Source organism: Rana temporaria, chromosome 8 (assembly GCF_905171775.1).
Source record: "Rana temporaria chromosome 8, aRanTem1.1, whole genome shotgun sequence".
Lineage (NCBI taxonomy): Eukaryota > Metazoa > Chordata > Amphibia > Anura > Ranidae > Rana > Rana temporaria.
In genome coordinates, this window is record NC_053496.1 from 167822815 (window position 1) to 167848351 (window position 25537).

General features: G+C 45.6%; 1 protein-coding gene across 1 annotated transcript in view; it reads left to right on the forward strand.

Annotated features, from left to right (window-relative positions):
- LOC120909900 (gastrula zinc finger protein XlCGF57.1-like) overlaps nt 1-23445 on the forward strand; it is a 29327-nt gene extending 5882 nt beyond the window's left edge. Inside the window, exons 4-10 of the mRNA XM_040321700.1 lie at nt 754-853; nt 6616-6713; nt 7777-7843; nt 8657-8743; nt 14016-14092; nt 19859-19928; nt 22391-23445. Coding sequence (XP_040177634.1) covers nt 823-853; nt 6616-6713; nt 7777-7843; nt 8657-8743; nt 14016-14092; nt 19859-19928; nt 22391-23424 — 1464 coding nt within the window. The 5' untranslated portion in view covers nt 754-822 and the 3' untranslated portion in view covers nt 23425-23445. The remainder of the gene's footprint in view (nt 1-753; nt 854-6615; nt 6714-7776; nt 7844-8656; nt 8744-14015; nt 14093-19858; nt 19929-22390) is intronic.
- Nucleotides 23446-25537: the final 2092 nt, after the last annotated feature.

Sequence of the window (25537 nt, forward strand, 5' to 3'; positions counted from 1 at the left end):
AGAGTTCTTCACGCTAGCCTTCTTTTTATTTAGGCCTAATAGTTTAACCAATTCGGCACCGGGCCTATTCTGGCACTTCTCGGAACTGCCGCTATGATCGTTCTTATGGTGCGCAGAATCTCCGGCAGAAAAGAAGGATATCTGATGCCTGTAGCTGCCACTCATCATTCAGATATCCGCCCTGAAAGTCCAGGACGTCATATGACGGCAGGCGGTAGGGAAGTGGTTAAAATGGGGGGAAATAAAGGTGTTGCACCCTAGTGAACCTTGATTTCTTCCATGTTCAGTTTAGATCTCCACCACCAAAGATTGTCTACCCTTGTTCTACGTACATGGCCTCTTTCACACGGGGTGGACTCTGTTTTGGTCAGCAGGGGATCTGTCCACTGAGCAGAGCAGGTAAATGGCAGGTCCGTGTCCGCTCAGTTTATGCAGAGCTGACCCAAACAGCGCTCATTCTTTTCTATGGGCGCCTGGGATCACCTTTCGCTTTTTTTTTTTTTTTTTTTTTTTTGCGAACCATATGGGATTTAAGGTAGGTGTAAACGAACACAAGTCCATTTATACCCGCTATGCCATAGGGCTGAGTGTAGGGCCAGATTAGATCTGCCTGAAGAACTGATAGGCGGACCTGATCAAACCCTTTGTGTAAAAAGGGGCCTAAAGCAATTTTTTGCTGCTTTTAACATCAACTGTATAGGATTTAGTTACCCCCTTTTTCCATTGGATTTGATGTTTTCTTTATTTTTGCAGGGTGACCCATACACAAGATTATTCTGAAGTATCTAGAAGGACACGAGGCTCTGTAAAGGACAAATCACGATGGAGAGCCGGCTGCCTCTCAAATCAACAGGTAAGAGGAGACTTTTCATTTCTTGTAAAAGGTACTGAGGATCTTCCTAAATACATTCATCCTGTGACAAAGCTGGAAAAATCTTCCTCGAGTTACATTAACCACTTCCCGACCGCCGCATGTAAATGTACGTCCACAGTATGGCACGTACAGGCAAATGGGCGTACAGGTACGTCCTTGCCTTCTAGCGGGTGGGGGGTCCGATCGTGACCCCCCCCCCCCGCTACAATCGGCGGTCGGATTCCCGCGGGAAGCGATCCGGGACGACGGCGCGGCTATTCGTTTATAGCCGCTCCGTCGCGATCGCTCCCCGGAGCTGAAGAACGGGGAGAGCCGTATGTAAACACGGCTTCCCCGTGCTTCACTATGGCGCTGCATCGATCGAGTGATCCCTTATATAAGGGAGACTCGATCGATGACGTCAGTCCTACAGCCACACCCCCCTACAGTTGTAAACACACACTAAGTGAACACTAACTCCTACAGCGCCCCCTGTGGTTAACTCCCAAACTGCAACTGTCATTTTCACAATAAACAATGCAATTTAAATGCATTTTTTGCTGTAAAAAAAGACAATGGTCCCAAAAATGTGTCAAAATTGTCCGAAGTGTCTGCCATAATGTCGCAGTCACGAAAAAAATCGCTGATCACTGCCATTAGTAGTAAAAAAAAAATAGTTAATAAAAATGCAATAAAACTATCCCCTATTTTGTAAACGCTATAAATTTTGCGCAAACCAATCGATAAACGCCTATTGCGACTTTTTTTACCAAAATAGGTAGAAGAATACGTATCGGCCTAAACTGAGGAAAAAAAACATTTTTATATATGTTTTTGGGGGATATTTATTATAGCAAAAAGTAAAAAATATTGCATTTTTTTCAAAATTGTCGCTCTATTTTTGTTTATAGCGCAAAAAATAAAAACCGCAGAGGTGATCAAATACCCCCAAAAGAAAGCTCTATTTGTGGGGAAAAAAGGACGCCAATTTTGTTTGGGAGCCACGTCGCACGACCGCGCAATTGTCTGTTAAAGCGACGCAGTGCCGAATCGCAAAACCTGGCCTGGGCATTTAGCTGCCTAAAGGTCCGGGGCTTAAGTGGTTAACCACTTACTTACTGGGCACTTAAACCCCCTCCTGCCCAGACCAATTTTCAGCACTGATGCACTTTAAAGCGGGATTCCACCCGCAAATTTTTTTTTTTTTAAAGTCAGCAGCTACTAACAGTGTAGCTGCTGACTTTTAATAAGGACACTTACCCGTCCTACTTGCCCGCGCTGATGGCCCCCCCCCCCACCGATCCCACGTTTGATGCAGGTCCCGCGCCGCCATTCACACTAGGGGAAACGGGCAGTAAAGCCTTACGGCTTCACTGCCCATTTCCTACTGCGCATGCGCGAGTCTCGCGCCGACTTGTGAATGGGCGGCTGCTCTCTGAGAACACACACAGTTCCCAGAATGCATTAACTTAGACAAGACGGTAGCACTCAACATCACTCTTCCCTCTGACTTGGTTGCACGCTTTCAATCCCATTTCCCTTATCGATGGGTATCTCCCTCTATCGATTACCTGGGCATCAGACTAACGTCCAATTACCAAGCTACCTGTCCTCTCTCATGCAGCCTTGGGAGTATACATATCTATCCTTGATAGGCCACATCCAGGATAGTAATTCTACAAAAATGACAATCCTGCCCAAGATCCTGTACTACTTCGGCACACTATCTACTCCAATAGGCAGATTCATAAAGATTTAGGCCGGCGTATCAGTAGATACGCCAGCCTAAGTCAGAATCTGCGCCGATGCAAATTTAAGCGTATTCTGGTAACCAGATACGCTTAAATTAGGCTAAGATACGAGCGGCGTAAGTGTCTTACACCGTCGTATCTTAAAGTGTAATTTTTAGGCTGGCCGCTAGGTGGCGCTTCCATTGCGGTCCGCGTAGAATATGTAAATCACTAGATACGCCGATTCACGAACGTACGCCCGGCCTACGCAGTACAGATACGCCGTTTACGTAAGGCATTTTCAGGCGTATAGTTATTCCATCAAATAGCTGGACTAGTAATGTTAAGTATGGCCGTCGTTCCCGCGTCGAAATTTGAAAATTTTACGTTGTTTGCGTAAGTCGTCCGTGAATAGGGCTGGACGTAATTTACGTCCACGTCAAAACCAATACGTCCGTGCGGCGTACTTAGCCGCAATGCACACTGGGATATGTACAGGGACGGCGCATGCGGCGTTCTTAAAAAAAACGTCAATCGCGTCAGGTCACACTTCATATACATAAAACACGCCCCCCACATCCTCATTTGAATTAGGCGCACTTACGCCGGCCCCATTTACGCTACGCCGCCGTAACTTTGCAGGCAAGTACTTTGTGAATACAGTACTTGCCTTGCAAACTTACAGCGGCGTAGTGTAAATGCCATACAATACGCCGCCGCAACTATGCGCCCGCCTACCTGAATCCAGCTACTAGTGTAGGAAAGGATCCTGCGTTTTATCTGGGCTGACAAACGCCCTACAGTCTCTTTTTACGCACAGGCTCCAAGGCGGGTTGGGAGTTCCGAATATCGCCAAATACTATTTAGCAGCTCAAATCTCCCACCTTTCCCTGCTACATACCTCAGTAGACATTCCCCTGTGGGCGCTTTTGGAACTCCCCAACTGTGCGCCTCTGCCTCTTCAGGCTCTCTTTTTGGCTTCCTCATAAACTATGCCCGCCCACCCTTAGCCTCCTTATTCAGCATAGCCTGAGAACATTGCCCCTCCTGCCCATTCTCCACAACCCCTTATTTCCTCCGGTTATGGACCAGCCACATGCCCTTTCCTGGTGTACCGCCAATGGATTCACGCAAGTCTAGCATTTCTAGACCTCCCGGTCTGTTCCGACGTGGCCGTCTATTCAGGTAATGCATGGGGCTCCTCGCTCAGAGTTCTTCTGTTATCTCCAACACTGGATTTTACCTCTCAGTCGCACCTCTACCTACCCCTTTCGGAAAACGGCCTTGGAACACATATGCCAACACTTCTCGGGCTCGTCTGGTCTCATCTCCACAATATGTGCATCCCTGAATAATAGACCGTCCTTCGCTACTCTCTCATATGTTTCTCAGTGGGACCGCGTCTAAGGCCTTGTACACACGGTCGGACCAAACCGATGAGAATGGTCCGACGGACCATTTTCATCGGTTCACCGCTGAAGTGGCCTGATGGTCTGATGTGTGTACACACCATCGTTCCAAAATCCGATCGTGTCAGAACGCGGTGACGTCAAACACACGACGTGCTGAATAAAACAAAGTTCAATGCTTCCAAGCATGCGTCGACTTGATTCTGAGCATGCGCGGGTTTTGAACCGATGCCTTCTGTACTAGAGAGAGAGAGAGAGAGAGAGAGAGAGAGAGGCTTGTAAAGCGCAACACATGCGAACTGAATCGCCTCTGGGCGCTGTATCCATTTCATGGGTAAGGAACCCCTTGACCTCAGAAGAGATGGGTTTTAATCTTTCTCCTGAAGGCCAAGTGGTCCATCGGTTTGGTCCGATGGGGCAGCGGTCCATCGGTTCGGTTTTGAAGCATGTTTTAAAATTTTGGACCGAAGGAAAACAGACCGATGGGCTATACACACGGTCAGTTTGGACCGATGAAACTGAACCTAGGTCCATTCTCATCGGTTTTGTCCGACCGTGTGTACGGGGCCTGAGAGAGACCTGGAAGACTGAAGCTAGGCCTGGTCCTCCGTAGCAAAATGCTCATTTAACGCTGCTACCCTTTAGAGGCGGCTTATAAAGTACTCCTACATTGGTACTGGGTGCCAGCGCGTATCGCTCGCGCCAACCACAACCTTCGCGACCGCTGTTTTTTGGTCTGTGGCCATCGCGGGGACGTTTTACACATAGGATGGTCCTGCCCTTGACTGATAGGGGTTTGGTCTCAAGTCTTCGGCTTGCCATACGCTTTTTCATCTGAAAGGATGCAAAATTGGCCCTGCTGCACTGCCCCATTCTGGGCCTCTATACTCGTCAGTAGAAACTGGCAACCTACCTATTTTTGTCTGCAAAGAGGACAATTGCCCATGCCTGGAGGAAGCCTATAGTTCCCTTTCAGGGTGTTAGAGAGCGTATGACAGCTCTTAGGCTCGATGAACAGATGTCTAGCATTCTCAAGGACTCTCATGCCAAATTTTTAAGATTTGGGAACCTTGGCTCCAATACGCCTTTCCCTTACTTCCTCCAGCTAGCATTGGACGCCTATGACTGACCCGCCTGACCATCCCGAGTCCATATACCTCCCATGTCATCCTCTTTTCTTTCTTCCCGTTGACTTACCGCAGATTTTCCCCTTTCCTTTTACTTTTGTTTTATCTTTTCTTTCCTCTCTTTTTTGGGACTTATGCCTCTCTTTTTCTTCTTTGTGGTAACATTGCACTCTGAGGCCCAGATTCTCAAAGGGCTTACGACGGCGCAACGCCATGTACGCCGTCGTAAGTCCTAATTTGGGCCGTCGTATCTATGCGACTGATTCTTAGAATCAGTTACGCATAGATAACTATTAGATCCGACAGGCGTAAGGCTCTTACGCCATCGGATCTTAAATGCAATTTATTTTTTGGCCGCTAGGTGTCGCCTCCGTCGTTTTCCCCCGTTGAGTATGCAAATTAGCTAGATACGCGAATTCCCGAACGTACGCACGGCCGCCGCAGTGAAGTTACGACGTTTACGTTAGGCTTGTCCCGGCGTACAGTTGCCCCTGCTATATGAGGGGCAACCAATGATAAGTATGGCCGTTGTTCCTGCGTCGAAATTTAAAAATTTACGTTGTTTGCGTAAGTCGTCCGTGAATGGGGCTGGACGCCATTTACATTCACGTCAATACCAATGACGTCCTTGCGACGTCATTTGGAGCAATGTACCCTGGGATATTCTTCGGACGGCGCATGCGCAGTACGTTTCGGCACGGGAACGCGCTTAATTTAAATGCTTCACGCCCCCTACCCGGCTAATTTGAATTAGGCGGGCTTGCGCCAGGTGATTTACGCTATGCCGCCGCAACTTTACAGGCAAGTTCTTTGAGAATAAAGCACTTGCCTGTAAAACTTGCGGTGGCGTAACGTAAATCGGATACGTTACGCCCGCCCAGTTTTACGCGATTCTACGAGAATCTGGGCCTGAGAGCGTATTCAAATTGCATTACTAGCAGTGACTTAACCGGTCAAGGTTTAACGTTGATATTTCTACAGACTTTCCTGAACCCCCCCCCCCACCTTGACATTCTAGACACCGTTTTCTTTTGTTTGGTTTGTAGATTGTTTTCCCCCGAGTTGCCTTTGCACTCTGAGCCTCTGCGCAGGCAGTTTATATATGCCTTTTTGTTGTTCTTTTAACATTTTTGAATAAAAATATTTGAATGGGCCTTGGGCGTCCTCACTTTGCAGGACTGCTGGTCCTACATTGCTGCATTGCACGCAATGACGTCAGATTGCGACTGAACAGAGCATTGAAGGGAAGCGGCCTCTGGGGACTGGTTTCAGAGGAGAGGTAACATTCAATTTTAAAGGTGCCCTAAACAAAAATTTGCATTTAACCCTTGCAGTACGGGGGAAGCTCCAATTCAGGGATAGCTTTGAATTTTCGGAGTTCAGCTTTAAAGTGGTGCTACTTATTTTTACACTGGTACACCCAGAACATTTTGGAAAATTAAGAAATTTTTGAGCTTTCACATAAAACTGTTCTGTCTGTGTGTGTTTTTCTACAGGTGGATCAGGTGAAAAGAAAAGTTCTGAGAGATGTCCCAGACCTCTTTGTTCCCAGGATCCTGTGCTGAAACATCACAAGATTGCACACCGTTATCAGGTAAATGGAATGACGTTCTTATTACACACCAGACTAAGGCAAGCCAAAGATGTTGCAATTGCCTTCTTCAACCCATGGCTGCAGGCAGAGGCGATCCACCTATACACTCACTACGCAAGCTGCGTAGGGCCCCGCAAATTACTCGAGGCCCCGCCTCCCCCTCGTGGGTGCAGGGGCGGCGCCAGTAGAATGGGAGCCCTTCTCCCAGCGATCGTGGGAGAAGGGCTCCCTCCTCCTGGTCCCGGGGACTTTGATAGACAGATCACCCGTCCAATCCTGGTGACGGGTGATCTGTCAATCAAAGTTCCCCGGCCAGGGGGCGGGGCTGTATATGACGTTAAGTGGCGGGAACACAGCAATTGAAATGAAAGCTGTTATCGCTGTGTTCCCTGTGCTGCACGCTGATCATCTGGGCGGCTCTCCTTTCCTCCCCTGCACATGTAGGCTGAATGGTGGGCACAAGGCTGAATTTGGTGGGCACTGGGCACAAGGCTTCATTGGTGGGCACAAGGCTGCATCATGGGGGGCACTGGGCACAGGGCTGCATTTGGTGGTCACTGGGCACAAGGCTGCATTGGTGTGCACAAGGCTGCATTATGGTGGGCACAAGGCTGCATGGTGTGCACTGGGTACAAGGCTAATGGTTTACATGGCTCATGGCATCACGGGTCAGGTAGAGGGCCCCTTAGCAGAATTTTGCTTAGGGCCACAGGGAGGTCAGGCTCGGCACTGGTTGCAGGAAAGAAAATCTCTTGATTCCCCAATCCACAGAGTTAGTGTTGATGAGGGAATCCCTCCCGCATAGCTATTGTTCTCCCTGTGGGGGGGGGGGGGGAGAGGGAATGAAGGAATCTAAACTATCAGAATATTGGTAGTTAGTTTGAATTACTAATAAATTGTCTGCTAGGTATAAAATGTAAGCCCTCAACCCCTGTTCTACAAGGAGCCATAGACATTCCAAAGCTGGGCTGACCAAGATGAGGATCTTCTGAGGTTTCAAGAAAATACTTCACTGGAATGATTTAAGTCAATGCTTCTATACGTATTCTTTTGCTTCGTGTAGGTAAATGGAGTGACTGTCATAAAAGTTGAAGAGGATGATGAGCAGCATAAGGAGGAGATCGGCACAGGTGAGGAATAAACGCTAAATCCAGAGAAGAGTCCTAGATTCTCCTTGTTCAGACACTACAACAATCTCTTATTTTTTTTAAAGGTGTCCAAATTTGCAAAAACGCACTTGACTCGGTGGTGGCAAAAAAAAAGCTACTTTGGCACCAAACGCGTTGCGTCCCTCGGGTGTGAATGCACTCTCAATCCAGAGAAGAGTCCCAGATTCTCCTTGTTTAGTCACAGCAACAATCTCTTATTTTTTAAAGGCACCCCAAACAAAAAAACCTGCAAAAACGCACTCGACTCTGTGCCAAAAAAGACAAATAAGCTACTTTGGTGCCAAACGCGTTGCGTCCCTCGGGGTGTGAATGCAGTCTCAATCCAGAGAAGAGTCCTAGATTCTCCTTGTTTAGTCACTACAACAATCTCTTATTTTTTAAAGGCACCCCAAACAAAAAAACTGCAAAAAAGCACTTGACTCGGTGCCAAAAAAGACAAATAAGCTACTTTGGTGCCAAACGCGTTGCGTCACTCAGGTGTGAATGCAATCTCAATCCAGAGAAGAGTCCCAGATTCTCCTTGTTCAGTCACTACAACAATCTCTTCTCCTCCCCCCTCCTCTGTCAGTAGACAGTAATGGGGAGACAGTATGTGCCCAGTGGGGGAGTCAGGAGCCATCAGCCTCTATTAGACTCCGGCTCTCCTCCTCACATCATGTCATTGTGTGTTACCAGCCAAGAGACGTGACCAGTCCCCCCCCCCCCCCACACACACTCTCTGGGGTCTCTCATACATCTCAGTACAGGGGGCTTCACTCTCTTCTTTATTCACAGACACCAGAGAGACTCCCAATGAAATCAAAAATGAAGAAGAAGACGTGGGTATCAAGGAGGAAGTGATTACTGTGGAGATTGGCACAGGTAAGAGACTGTTTTGAATAAATAGAAATCTCCTTCTTGCTGTTTGGTCCTTTTACATTCGTTCTGCTGCCTTAGTAACACAGCTGTCCATGCTAGCTACAATGGTGGTTTTAAAGTTAACCTCTTGACGACTGAGGACGTCCTCGGCTTTGTGCGGTGATATCTGAATGATGGGTGCAGCTACAGGCATCATTCAGATATCGCCGTCTTCAGCCGCAGATATGTATGCATGTGTGTAAATATATACATACATATACACACACACACACACGGTCTTCAAAACGTTTCTGTGTGTATATATATATATATATATATATATATATAGTTGAAGACCCATTATATACATATACACTATATTTAAAAATATATATATATATATACACACAGTGCCTTGCGAAAGTATTTGGCCCCCTTGAACTTTGCCACCTTTTGCCACATTTCAGGCTTCAAACATAAAGATATAAAACTGTAATTTTTTTTTTTGAAGAATCAACAACAAGTGGGACACAATCGTGAAGTGGAACGAAATTTATTGAATATTTCAAACTTTTTTTAACAAATAAAAAACTGAAAAATTGGGCGTGCAAAATTATTCAGCCCCTTTACTTTCAGTGCAGCAAACTCTCTCCAGAAGTTGAGTGAGGATCTCTGAATGATCCAATGTCGACCTAAATGACTAATGATGATAAATAGAATCCACCTGTGTGTAATCAAGTCTCCGTATAAATGCACCTGCACTGTAATAGTCTCAGAGGTCCATTTAAAGCGCAGAGAGCATCATGAAGTACAAGGAACACTCCAGGCAGGTCCGAGATACTGTTGTGGAGAAGTTTAAAGCCGGATTTGGATACAAAAAGATTTCCCAAGCTTTAAACATCCCAAGGAGCACTGTGCAAGCGATAATATTGAAATGGAAGGAGTATCAGACCACTGCAAATCTACGAAGACCTGGCCGTCCCTCTAAACTTTCAGCTCATACAAGGAGAAGACTGATCAGAGATGCAGCCAAGAGGCCCATGATCACTCTGGATGAACTGCAGAGATCTACAGCTGAGGTGGGAGACTCTGTCCATAGGACAACAATCAGTCCCTGTATACTGCACAAATCTGGCCTTTATGGAAGAGTGGCAAGAAGAAAGCCATATCCATAAAAAGTGTTGTTTAAAGTTTGCCACAAGCCACCTGGGAGACACACCAAACATGTGGAAGAAGGTGCTCTGGTCAGATGAAACCAAAATGGAACTTTTTGGCAACAATGCAAAACGTTATGTTTGGCGTAAAAGCAACACAGCTCATCCACCCTGAACACACCATCCCCACTGTGAAACATGGTGGTGGCAGCATCATGGTTTGGGCCTGCTTTTCTTCAGCAGGGACAGGGAAGATGGTTAAAATTGATGGGAAGATGGATGGAGCCAAATACAGGACCATTCTGGAAGAAAATCTGATGGAGTCTGCAAAAGACCTGAGACTGGGACGGAGATTTGTCTTCCAACAAGACAATGATCCAAAACATAAAGCAAAATCTACAATGGAATGGTTTACAAATAAACATATCCAGGTGTTAGAATGGCCAAGTCAAAGTCCAGACCTGAATCCAATCGAGAATCTGTGGAAAGAACTGAAAACTGCTGTTCACAAACGCTCTCCATCCAACCTCACTGAGCTCGAGCGGTTTTGCAAGGAGGAATGGGCAAAAATTTCAGTCTCTCGATGTTCAAAACCGATAGAGACATACCCCAAGCGACTTACAGCTGTAATCGCAGCAAAAGGTGGCGCTACAAAGTATTCACTTAAGGGGGCTGAATAATTTTGCACGCCCAATTTTTCAGTTTTTTTATTTGTTAAAAAAGTTTGAAATATCCAATAAATTTCGTTCCACTTCATGATTGTGTCCCACTTGTTGTTGATTCTTCAAAAAAAATGACAGTTTTATATCTTTATGTTTGAAGCCTGAAATGTGGCAAAAGGTCGCAAAGTTCAAGGGGGGCGAATACTTTCGCAAGGCACTGTGTGTGTGTGTGTGTGTGTGTGTGTGTGTGTGTGTGTGTGTGCGTGTGCGTGTGTGTGTATATAATACACACACTGGGTCTTCGAAAAGTTTCTACACTTTAATATCTAGAATAGAGTTGAAGACCCATTATATACATATACGCTATATTGCCAAAAGTATTGGGACGCCTGCCTTTACACACGTGAACTTTAATGGCATCCCAGGCTTAGTCCTTAGGGTTCAATATTTTATTTTAAATTTGTTTTTCATTCAATTTTTTAAAACACAGATATAATTTTAATTTCCAGTAAGCATACAAAAGGATTCACATTCAAAATGAATTCAACATTTCATACACATAAATAAGAACTACATAAATAACAACAATATGGGTCAATCCTGCATCCTCCTAATCTTTCGCTCTCCTCTGGAGGAGGCGGACAAAAAAAAGGGGGAGGATTTCCCTCCCCTTTCCCCTCCCCCTCTCAACAACCCCCTACCCCCAACCACCTATTTAAGTGCCCAATTCCCCTTTCTTGTCCCTTAGTGGCTGTGCCCTCCATTTTCTGTTATGAGGGGATGAGAGTAACACTCTTGCCCCCTTACTTTTATGCCTCTCTCAAAAGAGAAGGACAAACAAAAAAGAGAGAAAAAAAAGGGGGGGGGGGGTCAACCCCGCTACTCACCCATACTATATTATTTAACCACTTAAGCCCCGGACCTTTATGCAGCTAAAGGCCCAGGCCAGTTTTTGCGATTCAGCACTGCGTCGCTTAAACAGACAATTGCGCGGTCGTGCGACGTGGCTCCCAAACAAAATTGATGTCCTTTTTTTTCCCCACAAATAGAGCTTTCTTTTGGTGGTATTTGATCACCTCTGCGGTTTTTATTTTTTGCGCTATAAACAAAAATAAAGCGACAATTTTGAAAAAAATTCTATATTTTTTACTTTTTTCTATAATAAATATCCCCCAAAAATATATAAAAACTATTTTTTTTCATCAGTTTGGGCCGATACGTATTTTTCTACATATTTTTGGTAAAATAAGCGTTTATCGGTTGGTTTGCGCAAAATTTATAGCGTTTACAAAATAGGGGATAGTTTTATTGCATTTTTATAATTTTTTTTATTTTTACTACTAATGGCGGCGATCAGTGATTTTTTTTCGTGACTGCGACATTATGGCGGACACTTCGGACAATTTTGACACATTTTTAGGACCATTGTCATTTTCACAGCAAAAAATGCATTGTTTATTGTGGAAATGACAGTTGCAGTTTGGGAGTTAATCACAAGGGGGCGCTGAAGGGGTTATGTTTCACCTAGTGTGTGTTTACAACTGTAGGGGGTGTGGCTGTAGGAGTGACGTCATCGATTGTGTCTCCCTATAAAGGGGATGACACGATCGATGCAGCCGCCACAGTGAAGAACGGGGAAGCCGTGTTTACACAGGGCTATCCCCGTTCTTCAGTTCCGGGGACCGATCGCGGGACTCCAGCGGCGATCGGGTCCGCGGGTCCCACGTTCCCGGAGCTTCGACACGCCCGCGACCCACGGCTGGGTAGATGTACAGGACGTGCAGGTACGTCCATCTGCCCAGCCGTGCCTTTCTGTGGACGTATATATACAGTGGGCGGTCCTTAAGCGGTTAAAGTGCGTTGTGTACTTCTCATCCTTTAACTCCTGTGACTTCTCTAAATTTAATTTAAAGTGAAGGAAAAAAAAACGAAGGAGGGGGGTAAGAGGGGGAAACCCCCATACCCACCCATACTATATTATTTGGGTGCAACGTGCATATTTATCCCGTCTCTTATGTTTTAATTAATTCATGTGATTACTATAAATTTCAATCTTTAAGGGGGGAGAGAGGAGAAAGGAGAAAAAAAGAATAGGCCATAGACTGTCTAAACTTCGCCCAGCCCCTCTAGGTTCCAATATCTCCGCTGTTTAGTTCCTTATGTTGGTGCGTTACCTCCTCCATAATTCTTATCCTTTCTACCTCCCCCAACCATTCCTGTATCGAAGGGGCTTGCTTGTCCCTTCACCTTTTCGGGATCAGTGTCTTTGCTGCATTTAATAGAATTGGGAGAATTGCTGTTTTATATTTCTTCCTGGGGATAGCCATTGGCATGGAACAGACATTGCCAAGGATCTAAGCCAATCTCGGTTCCACTGATCTCCTTGATTAACTCTAATATTTGCACCCAATATAACTGAATCTTCGGGCACTGCCACCAAATGTGGGCATGAGTTCCTGCCTCCCCACACTCCCTCCAACATAAAGGTGGCTCCTGAGGGTTCATCTTGTGTAATTTTGCTGGAACATAATACCACTTAAAGCGGAGTTCCGGCCACAATTTCACTTTTTATATATAAATACCCCTGTAATACACAAGCTTAATGTATTCTAGTAAAGTTAGTCTGTAAACTAAGGTCCGTTTTGTTAGGTTGTTACAGCATTTAGACACTTTATAAAATAGAAATTGACTGGGGCCATCTTAAGTGTGGGCATCATGAAGCCAGACTGTATGACTTCCTGGATTTCAGCCTGGCAGACCTTGCACATGCTCAGTGCTGCACAAGCAGTGTAATAGGTTTCAGATCAGGTTTCAGCACCTGTACTGTCCAAGTCACATGATTCTTCGAGACTGGGGAGTGCACAGACTCCTGGAAAGTTACACCCACTACATTCCCAGGAGTCTGTGCGGTGTAGGTTAGGAAGCTAAAGCACCTAGAAGTGGGAAGATTAACTATTCTGCCTAGCAACAACACTTTGAAGGCATCTAAAAAAAAAAAATCTTAAAGGACTAATGACATTTTTTTATAACTACTGATGTAATGTTATATTTATGGGTGGAACTCCACTTTAATTAATAATTTGAAGTTCATTTCTTTTTATCCGTGTGTCCACAGATGTAGAGTGGACATAGTCTAAAACGTTACTTCTCATGGTTTCTGGCAGTGGCTGATTCAGTTCTAGTTCCCAGCTCTTCGTTCTGAACTAGTCCGTAGGGTTCAGTATTGAGTTGGCCAGAAGAGTTGAAGCTGTTATAGCTGCAAAGGGCGGGCCAACTCAATATTGAACCCTACGGACTAAGCCTGGGATGTCATTAAAGTTCACGTGTGTAAAGGCAGGCGTCCCAATACTTTTGGTAATATGTGTGTGTGTGTACATATATATAATTTCTATAGAGAGATCTTACATTTTAAAATATAGTCTTTTAGAATCCCATCATTAGCCTTATGTTGCATTATGTTTACTGCTTGATTTCTTGCAGGTAGATCCAGTGACAACAACACCCCAGAGAGGTGCCCCAGTCCTCTGGATTCCACAAAGATCGCTCAGCATTCTCAGGTAGATGAAAATGGGGTCTAATTAATAACCACTTAAGCCCTGGACCAAAATGCAGCTAAAGGACCTTGCCCCTTTTTGCGTTTCGGCACTGCGTCGCTTTAACTGACAATTGCGCGGTCGTGCGACGTGGCTCCCAAACAAAATTGGCGTCCTTTTTTTCCCCACAAATAGAGCTTTCTTTTGGTGGTATTTGATCACCTCTGCGTTTTTTATTTTTTGCGCTATAAACAAAAATAGAGCGACAATTTTGAAAAAAAATGAAATATTTTTTACTTTTTGCTGTAATAAATATCCCCCAAAAATATATAAAAAAAAAAATTTCCCTCAGTTTAGGCCGATACGTATTTTTCTACCTATTTTTGGTAAAAAAAAATGCAATAAACGTTTATCGGTTGGTTTGCGCAAAATTTATAGCGTTTACAAAATAGGGGATTGTTTTATTGCATTTTTTTTTTTACTACTAATGGCGGCGATCACTGATTTTCTTTCGTGACTGCGACATTATGGCGGACACTTCGGACAATTTTGACACATTTTTGGGACCATTGTCATTTTCACAGCAAAAAATTCATTTAAAATGCATTGTTGTGAAAATGACAATTGCAGTTTGGGAGTTAACCACAGGGGGCGCTGAAGGGGTTATGTGTGACCTCATCTGTGTTTTTCTAACTGTAGGGGGGTGTGGCTGTAGGTGTGACGTCATTGATTGTGATTCCCTATATAAGGGATCACACAATCAATGCGGGAGCCACAGTGAAGAACGGGGAAGCTGTGTTTACACACGGCTCTCCCCGTTCTTCAGCTCCGGGGACCGATCGCGGGACTCCAGCGGCGATCGAGTCCCGGAGCTTCGGATCGGGTCGCGGGCGCGCGCTCGTGACCCACGGCTGGGCACTAACAGAGGACGTACCTGTACGTGCTTGTGCCCAGTCGTGCCATTCTGCCGACGTAAATGTGCAGGAGGAGGTCCTTAAGCGGTTAAAGTTGAAGTCCCATCCGCTAAAAAAAAAAAAAATCCCTTTTGTCATCTCCACCTCCAATAGTAAGGGTCTAATGCTTGATGTAATATCGATATATATTTGCCTTATTCCTCGCTCTCCCAGCCACTGGGGCTTTCCTCCGCTCTTCCTCTGGAATATGGCAAGGCCCCTTAAAATCCTCATGTTCCTGATGAGATCAGTATAGGGGACAACCGCACAAGGAGCAGGGAATAAGGTACCGTATTTTCCGGCGTATAAGACGACCCCCTAATTTTCCAGCCAAAATGTTGGTTTTGGGATATACTCACCGTATAAGACTACCCCCTTTCCTACTAGTCATGCCTCGCCTCACGGTGCCACCATTACATGCCAGACTGTGCCCCATTACATGACCAGACTGTGCCCCGTTACATGACCAGACTGTGCCCCGTTACATGGCCAGACTGTGCCCCGTTACATGACCAGACTGTGCCCCGTTACATGACCAGACTGTGCCCCGTTACATGGCCAGACTGTGCCCCATTACATGGCCAGACTGTGCCCCATTACATGGCCAGACTGTGCCCCATTACATGGCCAGACTGTGCCCCATTACATGGCCAGACTGTGCCCCATTACATGGCCAGACTGTGCCCCATTACATGGCCAGACTGTGCCCCATTACATGGCCAGACTGTGCCTCATTACATGGCCAGACTGTGCCCCATTACATGGCCAGACCGCGCCCTTACCTTATCCGATGCGAATCGCGGCCGTGTAACCTAACATCTTACCTTACCAGAATCGCGGCCGTACGATTTTTCAAAAGCCGCGCCTCCGACGTCTTCTGTTCCGTGATAGGCGGAACATTCAGCTTCCCAGGAGCCACTGTGTTCAGTGTTCGCCTATCACGGAGGCCCTCTCGTCCGAGGACGAGAGGGCCTCCGTGATAGGCGGACACTAAACACAGGACGAGAGGGCCTCCGTGATAGGCGGACACTAAACACAGGACGAGAGGGCCTCCGTGATAGGCGGACACTGAACACAGTGCCTCCTGGGAAGCTGATTGTTTCCGCCTATCACGGAACAGAACATGTCGGAGGCGCGGCTTTTGAAAAATCGTACGGCCGCGATTCTGGTAAGGTAAGATGTTAGGTTACCGGCGTATAAGACGACCCCCGACTTTTAAGAAGATTTTAAGGGGTTAGAAAGTCGTCTTATACGCCGGAAAATACGGTATGTATTTCTGTCTATTGCATACTCCCTGGACTCTACAAGCCTTACTATACAGGGGGAGCAGAAGGTCAGTTTTTGGACCCTTTTTGCTGCCAACACACTTTATAACCTGAGGTGACCAAACCATATTTGCAATTGTTTACTTTTTTTTTTTTATCATTTTCACTTGCAGCTTTTAGAGTTGCGATATGGCACTGCGTTAGTTTAACTGGCAATTGCGCAGTCGTGTGACACTGTAGCCACATTACAGTTGTGCTCATAAGTTTACATACCCTGGCAGAATTTATGATTTCTTGGCCATTTTTTAGAAAATATGAATGATAAAACAAAACCTTTTCTTTCGCTCATGATTGGTGTTTGGCTAAAGCCGTTTATTATCAATCAACTGTATTTACCCTTTTTAAAGGGGTTGTAAAGGTAAAAAAATGTTTTTCCTAAATAGCTTCCTTTACCTCAGTGCAGTCCTCCTTCACTTACCTCATCCTTTCTATTTTGCTTTTAAATGTCCTTATTTCTTCTGAGAAATCCTCACTTCCTGTTCTTCTGTCTGTAACTCCACACAGTAATGCGAGGCTTTCTCCCTGGTGTGGAGAAAGCCTCTTGAGGGGGGAGGGGGCGAGCAGGAGTGTTCATATAGTTCATATGCACACATCCCTGTGTATATAGCCACACTGTGTGTGTGTGTATGTATGTGTGTGTGTAATATATATATATATATATATATATATATATATATATATATATATATATATATATATATATAATTATAATATTGTGACAGGAAGTCAGGTAAATCTGTGGGTGTTGTCACAGACGGGACATACATTTCTGCCTTGTTTAGACAATACACCAATTGTTATTAGGCGTTGGCTGCAAAAGTAGCCAGAAAAGGTCTAAGGGCGTTGAAAAACTTCAGCTGTTCAGAATGAGGCAATTAAGGCCTCTATAAGTAATCCAGAGGATTACCACTGAATTGCTGCATCCTGAGGCTTTGGGAGTAAGGAGAGCAGTAGCTGAAAGTCTTCTGAGGAGGTGAAGAGGAGATGGATTTTTCTGTGTGATAAAAATCAAAAGACTATTGTTTTTCTGCTGTATGACCAGCAGTGTCTGCCCAGCACTAGGCTGTGCCAGACTCCCTGGATAGGTTCCTGTGTGGTGAAGGTAGACGCCCCAAGTGGCCAGGGTTTATTTTATGTTTGCTTTTGTTTATGCTGTTTGGATGCTTGCACTTGTTTCCAGCAAGATGGAAGAATAAACCAAAATCTTTGTTTTTAACCGTCTCCGACTGCCTGTCTGTATAAATTCAGTGTGTGGTGAACCCATCCAGGGGGTCACACACCCCGCTACCGAGCTAACTATATATATATATATATATATATATATATATATATATATATATATATATATATATATATATATATATATATATACAGGGAGTGCAGAATTATTAGGCAAGTTGTATTTTTGAGGATTAATTGTATTATTGAACAACAACCATGTTCTCAATGAACCCAAAAAACTCATTAATATCAAAGCTGAATATTTTTGGAAGTAGTTTTTAGTTTGTTTTTAGTTTTAGCTATTTTAGGGGGATATCTGTGTGTGCAGGTGACTATTACTGTGCATAATTATTAGGCAACTTAACAAAAAAAATATATATACCCATTTCAATTATTTATTTTTACCAGTGAAACCAATATAACATCTCAACATTCACAAATATACATTTCTGACATTCAAAAACAAAACAAAAACAAATCAGTGACCAATATAGCCACCTTTCTTTGCAAGGACACTCAAAAGCCTGACATCCATGGATTCTGTCAGTGTTTTGATCTGTTCACCATCAACATTGCGTGCAGCAGCAACCGCAGCCTCACAGACACTGTTCAGAGAGGTGTACTGTTTTCCCTCCTTGTAAATCTCACATTTGATGATGGACCACAGGTTCTCAATGGGGTTCAGATCAGGTGAACAAGGAGGCCATGTCATTAGTTTTTCTTCTTTTATACCCTTTCTTGCCAGCCACGCTGTGCAGTACTTGGACGCGTGTGATGGAGCATTGTCCTGCATGAAAATCATGTTTTTCTTGAAGGATGCAGACTTCTTCCTGTACCACTGCTTGAAGAAGGTGTCTTCCAGAAACTGGCAGTAGGACTGGGAGTTGAGCTTGACTCCATCCTCAATCCGAAAAGGCCCCACAAGCTCATCTTTGATGATACCAGCCCAAACCAGTACTCCACCTCCACCTTGCTGGTGTCTGAGTCGGACTGGAGCTCTCTGCCCTTTACCAATCCAGCCACGGGCCCATCCATCTGGCCCATCAAGACTCACTCTCATTTCATCAGTCCATAAAACCTTAGAAAAATCAGTCTTGAGATATTTCTTGGCCCAGTCTTGACGTTTCAGCTTGTGTGTCTTGTTCAGTGGTGGTCGTCTTTCAGCCTTTCTTACCTTGGCCATGTCTCTGAGTATTGCACACCTTGTGCTTTTGGGCACTCCAGTGATGTTGCAGCTCTGAAATATGGCCAAACTGGTGGCAAGTGGCATCTTGGCAGCTGCACGCTTGACTTTTCTCAGTTCATGGGCAGTTATTTTGCGCCTTGGTTTTTCCACACGCTTCTTGCGACCCTGTTGACTATTTTGAATGAAACGCTTGATTGTTCAATGATCACGCTTCAGAAGCTTTGCAATTTTAAGAGTGCTGCATCCCTCTGCAAGATATCTCACTATTTTTGACTTTTCTGAGCCTGTCAAGTCCTTCTTTTAACCCATTTTGCCAAAGGAAAGGAAGTTGCCTAATAATTATGCACACCTGATATAGGGTGTTGATGTCATTAGACCACACACCTTCTCATTACAGAGATGCACATCACCTAATATGCTTAATTGGTAGTAGGCTTTCGAGCCTATACAGCTTGGAGTAAGACAACATGCATAAAGAGGATGATGTGGTCAAAATACTCATTTGCCTAATAATTCTGCACTCCCTGTATATATATATATATATATATATATATATATATATATATATATATATATATATATATATATATATATATATATATATATATATATATATATATATGTGTGTATATATGTGTATGTGTGTGTGTGTATATTGCTGTGCAAAAGTTTTAGGTGTGAAAAAATGCTTTCAGAAATAGAAGTCCATTTATTTTTATCAATTAACAAAATGTAGTAAAAAAAAAAGTAAAAGAATAGAAGAGAAATCATTGTAATATATGGTGCGACCGCCCTTTGCCTTCAAAACGGCATTCATTTTTCTAGGTACACTTGCACATTTTTTTTTGAAGGAGGGTTTAGGGTAGATGCTCAGGGGCATGTTATCAAAAGCTTTGCCAGTGTCTATCTAGCTGAAAGTACAAACCTATAACCCATGGTCTATGAATACGTCTCCTGTACTGTACTCCAGTATATGGAATTTACAGGGAAGTCAAAATTTCTCTGTTATACGAATTACGCCTATAACATTATTTGTGAATCTTTTTTATTTATTGTGAAGTTTAATCCCTTTCTGTGTTCAAAAATCTTTTTTTTTTTTTTTTAGGATGAAAATCGGCCTACCAAGAAAATGGATTCAAAACAGAAGAACAGGAAGGATCTAGAAATAGACACAGGTGAGTAATAAACACTAAATCCAGAGAAGAGCCCCAGATCCTCCTTGTTCAGTCACTACAACAATCTCTTCTTCTCCCCCCTCCTCTGTCAGTAGACAGTAATGGGGAGACAGTATGGGCCCAGTGGGGGAGTCAGGAGCCATCAGCCTCTATTAGACTCCGACTCTCCTCCTCACATCCTGTCATTGTGTGTTACCAGCCAAGAGACGTGACCAGTCTGCCCCCCCACACACACACACTCTCTGGGGTCTCTCATACATCTCAGTATAGGGGGCTTTATTTTATTCACAGAACCCAGAGACATCAGAGTCACTCACAGAAATGTTAAAACTGAAGAAGAGGAGGATGATGAAGTACATGTAAGTATAGAAGAGTATTAGACAATATGGGCACAATGGAGGAGTCGGTGTAGGTTAAGGAGATATTTCTTGCACCTACAGGTAAGCCTTAATCTTGGCTTACCTCTAGGTCTAAGTCAGGGGTCTTTTAAACAGGGGACCAGTGCACTGTCCCTCAGACCGTTAGAGGGCCAGGTCCTTCAATGCCACCCCCCCCCCCCCCCCCACCAAAAAAAAAAACTGAAAGTCCCCCAACCCGTGCCCATCATTGCAGCCTTACCGTGCTTTCATTGCAGACTCGCCGTCACTGCCGCCTTACTGTGCCCTCATTGCAAGCCCCCCTCGCCATCATTGCAAGCCCCCCTCGCCATCATTGCAAGCCCCCCTCACCATTGCAGCCCCCCCACCACCATTACAGCCTTACTGTACCAAACAATGTCTAACCAGTTAGTGTGTGTGCATCGGGATCTCCTGCTCCTGCTGTGTCAGGAGCTCACTGAAAACTTTGGGCACGCTGTGATAGTAGTCCCTCCCTAGACTAGCTCATGTGATAGACAGATCACTGCGTCTATCACACAAGCTGGTCTAGGAGGAGGGCGGGACTTTTATCAGAGGGCGCCCGAACTTTTCAGTGAGCTCTGTGACACAGCAGTCTACCGTTGTGTCCGCTGTGTGTTAAAACCGGCCCTGCATGCGGTGGGCCAGATAAAGGTCCTCGGCGGACCGCATGCGGTAGTTTGAGGACCCCTGGTCTAAGTGGTTTGTAAGGGTTTAAAACCACTTTAACCTTTTGATAAAATTGCTGACATACTGCACTTAGAAGCGCCTTTCTCTGCATATCCATGGAATACCCTGTGTCTTGTGATGTAAAATTTAAGAAATTGGGACTCGCCTGTAAAGTTCTTTTCTTGGAGTACATCACAGGACACATGGATTGCTTCCCTCTTATCTGGGTACCTCACTGCTTGCTACAAAATTGAAGATTTGCAGAGCTGGGAGGGTTATGCATGGGCGGGGAATTCCTGCCTTTTTTGGCCAGCATCTATTCACCTAAAGGTGGCAGAATAACCCGAGTTGTCCTTAACATGAAGTACCTTGTGTCCTATGATGTACTCCAAAAAAAAAGATTTTACAGGTACAGTAAACCAAACAAAAATCTACCGTATTTTCCGGCGTATAAGACGACTCGGCGTATAAGATGACCCCCTATTTTCCCAGGAAAAATTTTGGTTTTGGGATATACTCGCCGTATAAGACGGTATACCCTCTTCCTACTAGTCTTTCTGGAAGCTGAGGGTTAGCCAGAACAACCGCTGACAGAAATAGGCTTTTTTCAAGCCCCACTGTGCCATTACATGCCCCCACTGTGCCATTACATGCCCCCACTGTGCCATTACATTACATGCCCCCACTGTGCCATCACATTACTTGCCCCCACAGTGCCATCACATTACTTGCCCCCACAGTGCCATCACATTACATGCCCCCACTGTGCCATCACATTACATGCCCCCACTGTGCCATCACATTACATGCCCCCACTGTGCCATCACATTACTTGCCCCCACAATGCCATCACATTACTTGCCCCCACAGTGCCATCACTTGCCCCCACAGTGCCATCACTTGCCCCCACTTCCCCCCCCCCCCCCTCACTGTGCCATCACTCACGTTTTGCAGGCCGGGTACGGTCTCCGTCTGCTGCGAGCGCCCATGATTTCAAAGCCACGCCGTCTTCTCAGCGTGTCCTGTGATTGGCGGAACACAAATTTTCCCAGCAGCGCCTCTGTTCTGTGTTCCGCCAATCACGGATGCCTTCTCATCTCGTCCGAGGATGAGAAGGCATCCGTGATAGGCGGAACACAGAACAGAGGCGCTGCTGGGAAGATTTGTGTTCCGCCTATCACAGGACACGCTGAGAAGACGGCGCGGCTTTGAAATCATGGACGATCGCAGCTGCACGGAGACCGTACCCGGCGTATAAGACGACCCCCGACTTTGGATGCATTTTTTTGCATCCAAAAAGTCGTCTTATACGCCGGAAAATACGGTAATGTTATTGCTTCTTTTTCTTTAAATTCATTTAGCGACTCCTGTTTCCTCTCTGATTTAAATTTCTTCTAGATGGGCGATACAGAAGGTATGAGAAGGAACAACTTGCTGTAAATAGCTCTTCAGGACAAAAAACTCCAAATTTCCTTGGCGCACCTCCCAGCGGAGATCTTGATTCTACACACAGGGGAAGTTTTAGGAAGCACTCCTCTCCCGTTACCCATCATAGAAGGGCTGGTTCCTTCCCATGTTCTGAATGTACTGCTTGTTTCACCCAGAAAGGACAACTTGTTTCGCACCAGAAGAGCCACTCATCAGAGAAGCCATATTCCTGTCCTGAATGTGGGAAACTTTTTTCCTGGAAATCTTCTCTCATCACTCATGCGAAAATTCATAAAGGAGAGAAGCCGTTTGTCTGTGCCGAGTGCGGGAAATGTTACCCTTGGAGGGCTTTTCTCCTAAAGCACCAGAGAACGCACACAACGGAGAAACCCTTCCCGTGTCCCGAGTGCGGGAAGAGTTTCTCTGAAATCTATCTACTCATGAGACATCAAAAGACCCACACGGGTGATAAGCCCTTCGCCTGTTCTGAATGCGGGAAATGTTTTTCTGAGAAATCGGACTTTGAGAGGCATCTGAGAACCCACACGGGGGAGAGGCCATATTTATGCTCTGAATGCAGTAAGAGCTTTCCTCAGAAGGAGCAGCTTATTGCCCATCAGAGAAATCACACGGGAGTAATGCCTTATTTGTGTACGGAGTGCGGGAAATGCTTTTCATTGAAAGCCCGTCTCGTCATACACCAGCGAACTCACACTGGCGCGAATCCGTATTCCTGTTCAGTGTGCGGGAGAGGTTTTAAAAACAAGTCGAATCTGGCTAGACATGAGAAAGTGCATACTGGCGATCGCCCGCATTTATGTTCCGAATGTGGGAAAGGCTTCACCGATAAATCAGATTTGATTAGACATGAGCGAGTCCACACAGGTGCTCAACCGTATTCCTGTTCTGAATGCGGGAGACGGTTCTCGTATAGGTCCACCCTGGTGTCACATCTCAATACCCACAAGACTCAGAAGGCTCCTACAGTAGAAGGTGAAAGCTAAAAAAAAAAAAAGGTATCCACACCAAGGTGCCTTTTGTTTCCATATCTTCAGGCCCGTCGGAACCCGACAGGCAAACCAAGCAATTGCCTGGGGCCCCCGAGCTGGCCCTTGCCGCTGCTTCCTCCTGCAGTCCGGTCAGCCGTGTACCATAACCGCGCGGTACAGGAGAATCGGGATCCTGTTCCCGGCCGGACTGACAGGAAGTGCACACACTGTGTGTTCACTTCCTTTCAGTCCGGCCCCGGGAACAGCAAACTGAATGCCCTGTACCGCGCGGTTATGGTACACGGCCGGACTGCAGGAGGACGCAGCGATGCGGCAAGGGCCCTCCCTGCTGGGGCCCCTGTGCTGACACAAAAACAACCCCCCCCCCTCTCTTCTCAACTAGAAAAGTAATTATTTTTTTTGCTTGGGGCCCCCTAATATCTTCAAACGGCCCTGCATATCTTTATATCCCTGCTCTCCTAACTATGCAACCTCTGACAACAGTCTTTAGAAACTTACGATTTCAAGTCAGTTTTAAGCCTCATACACACGATCGGACTTCCATCTGACTTTTCTGTGGATTTTGGTCCAAACGGACGTTGGCCGTTAACAGGCGGCAGAACATTTTCAGCCAACATTCACCAAACCATGTGGTTTTTCAGCTCTTTAAAAAAAAGACCAATATAATGGTCTAGAAAAATGCCTCGCATTGATCGATGATTGGATGACTGAGAGCTCCCTCAAACTCAAGGCCCGGATTCAGATACAATGGTGTATCTATCGGCGGGCGTAACGTATCTCAGATCCGTTACGCCGCCGTAAATTAGGGCGCAAGTTCCGTATTCAGAAAGAACTTGCGCCCTAAGTTAAGGCGGCGTAGCGTATGAGGTCCGGCGTAAGCCCGCCTAATTCAAATGTGGATGATGTGGGCGTGTTTTATTTAAATTACATGTGACCCCACGTATTTGACGTTTTTTACGAACGGCGCATGCGCCGTCCGTGAACGTATCCCAGTGCGCATGCTCCAAATTAACCCGCAAAAAGCCAATGCTTTCGACGTAAACGTAAATTACCCCCAGCCCTATTCGCGAACGACTGACGTAATCGACGTAAAATACGACGCTGGCCCGACGTCCATACTTAACATAGGATACCCCTCATATAGCAGGGGTAACTTTACGCCGGAAAAAGCCTAACGTAAACGATGTAAAAAAAATGTGCCGGGCGGACGTACGTTTCTGATTCGGCGTATCTACCTAATTTGCATATTCCTCGCTTAAATCTACGGAAGCGCCACCTAGCGGCCAGCGTAAATATGCAGCCTAAGATACGATGGTGTAAGAGACTTACGCCGGTCGGATCTTAGGGAAATCTATGCGTAACTGATTCTATGAATCAGGCGCATAGATACGACCCCGCAACTCAGAGTTACGATCTATCATCAATTCCCAACTCGACTACGCAAACTCCCTCTACATTGGCCTACCTAAATACCAAATTTTGCGTCTACAAGTCGTCCAGAACACGGCAGCCAGACTGGTAACGGGGGGGGGGGGGGGAAACCCTGCGAACCCATCACTGAGAACCCTTCATTGGCTAACCGTAAAGGGTAGGATCACATTCAAGACCCTCTGCCTCACCCACAAGTGCACACAAGGAAAGGATCCTCAATACTTGTGAGAGAAAATAAAGCATTACACCAGGGTTTGACAAATTTGCTTGGAATCTAGGAGCCAGATAAAAAAGTTAGGAGCCAGAAAACGCACCCCGCCCCGACGAGCTTGCGCGCAGAAGCGAACACATACGTGAGCAGCGCCCGCATATGTAATTAGAGGGAAAGATGGCAGTGAAAATAGTGAAAAATTACATTAGAATTGCTGTTTAACTTGTAATGATTAACTTTAATACCAACGGCCACCACCAGATGGCGCTAGCTCACACAAGGAAGAGCTGGGGACTTCACAAGGCCGCAAAGCCGCAGCCTCAATTACTGGACATCACGGGCCCCCCGCGATCGGGAGGTGGGGGCCTAGTCCGCCGCGATCCTGGGGAAAAGGCGCTCCTAGGCCGAAGCCGCAGCCTCGCCTAAAACATCCTGCCCGCAGCGATCTTGGGAAAAGGCCTTTTC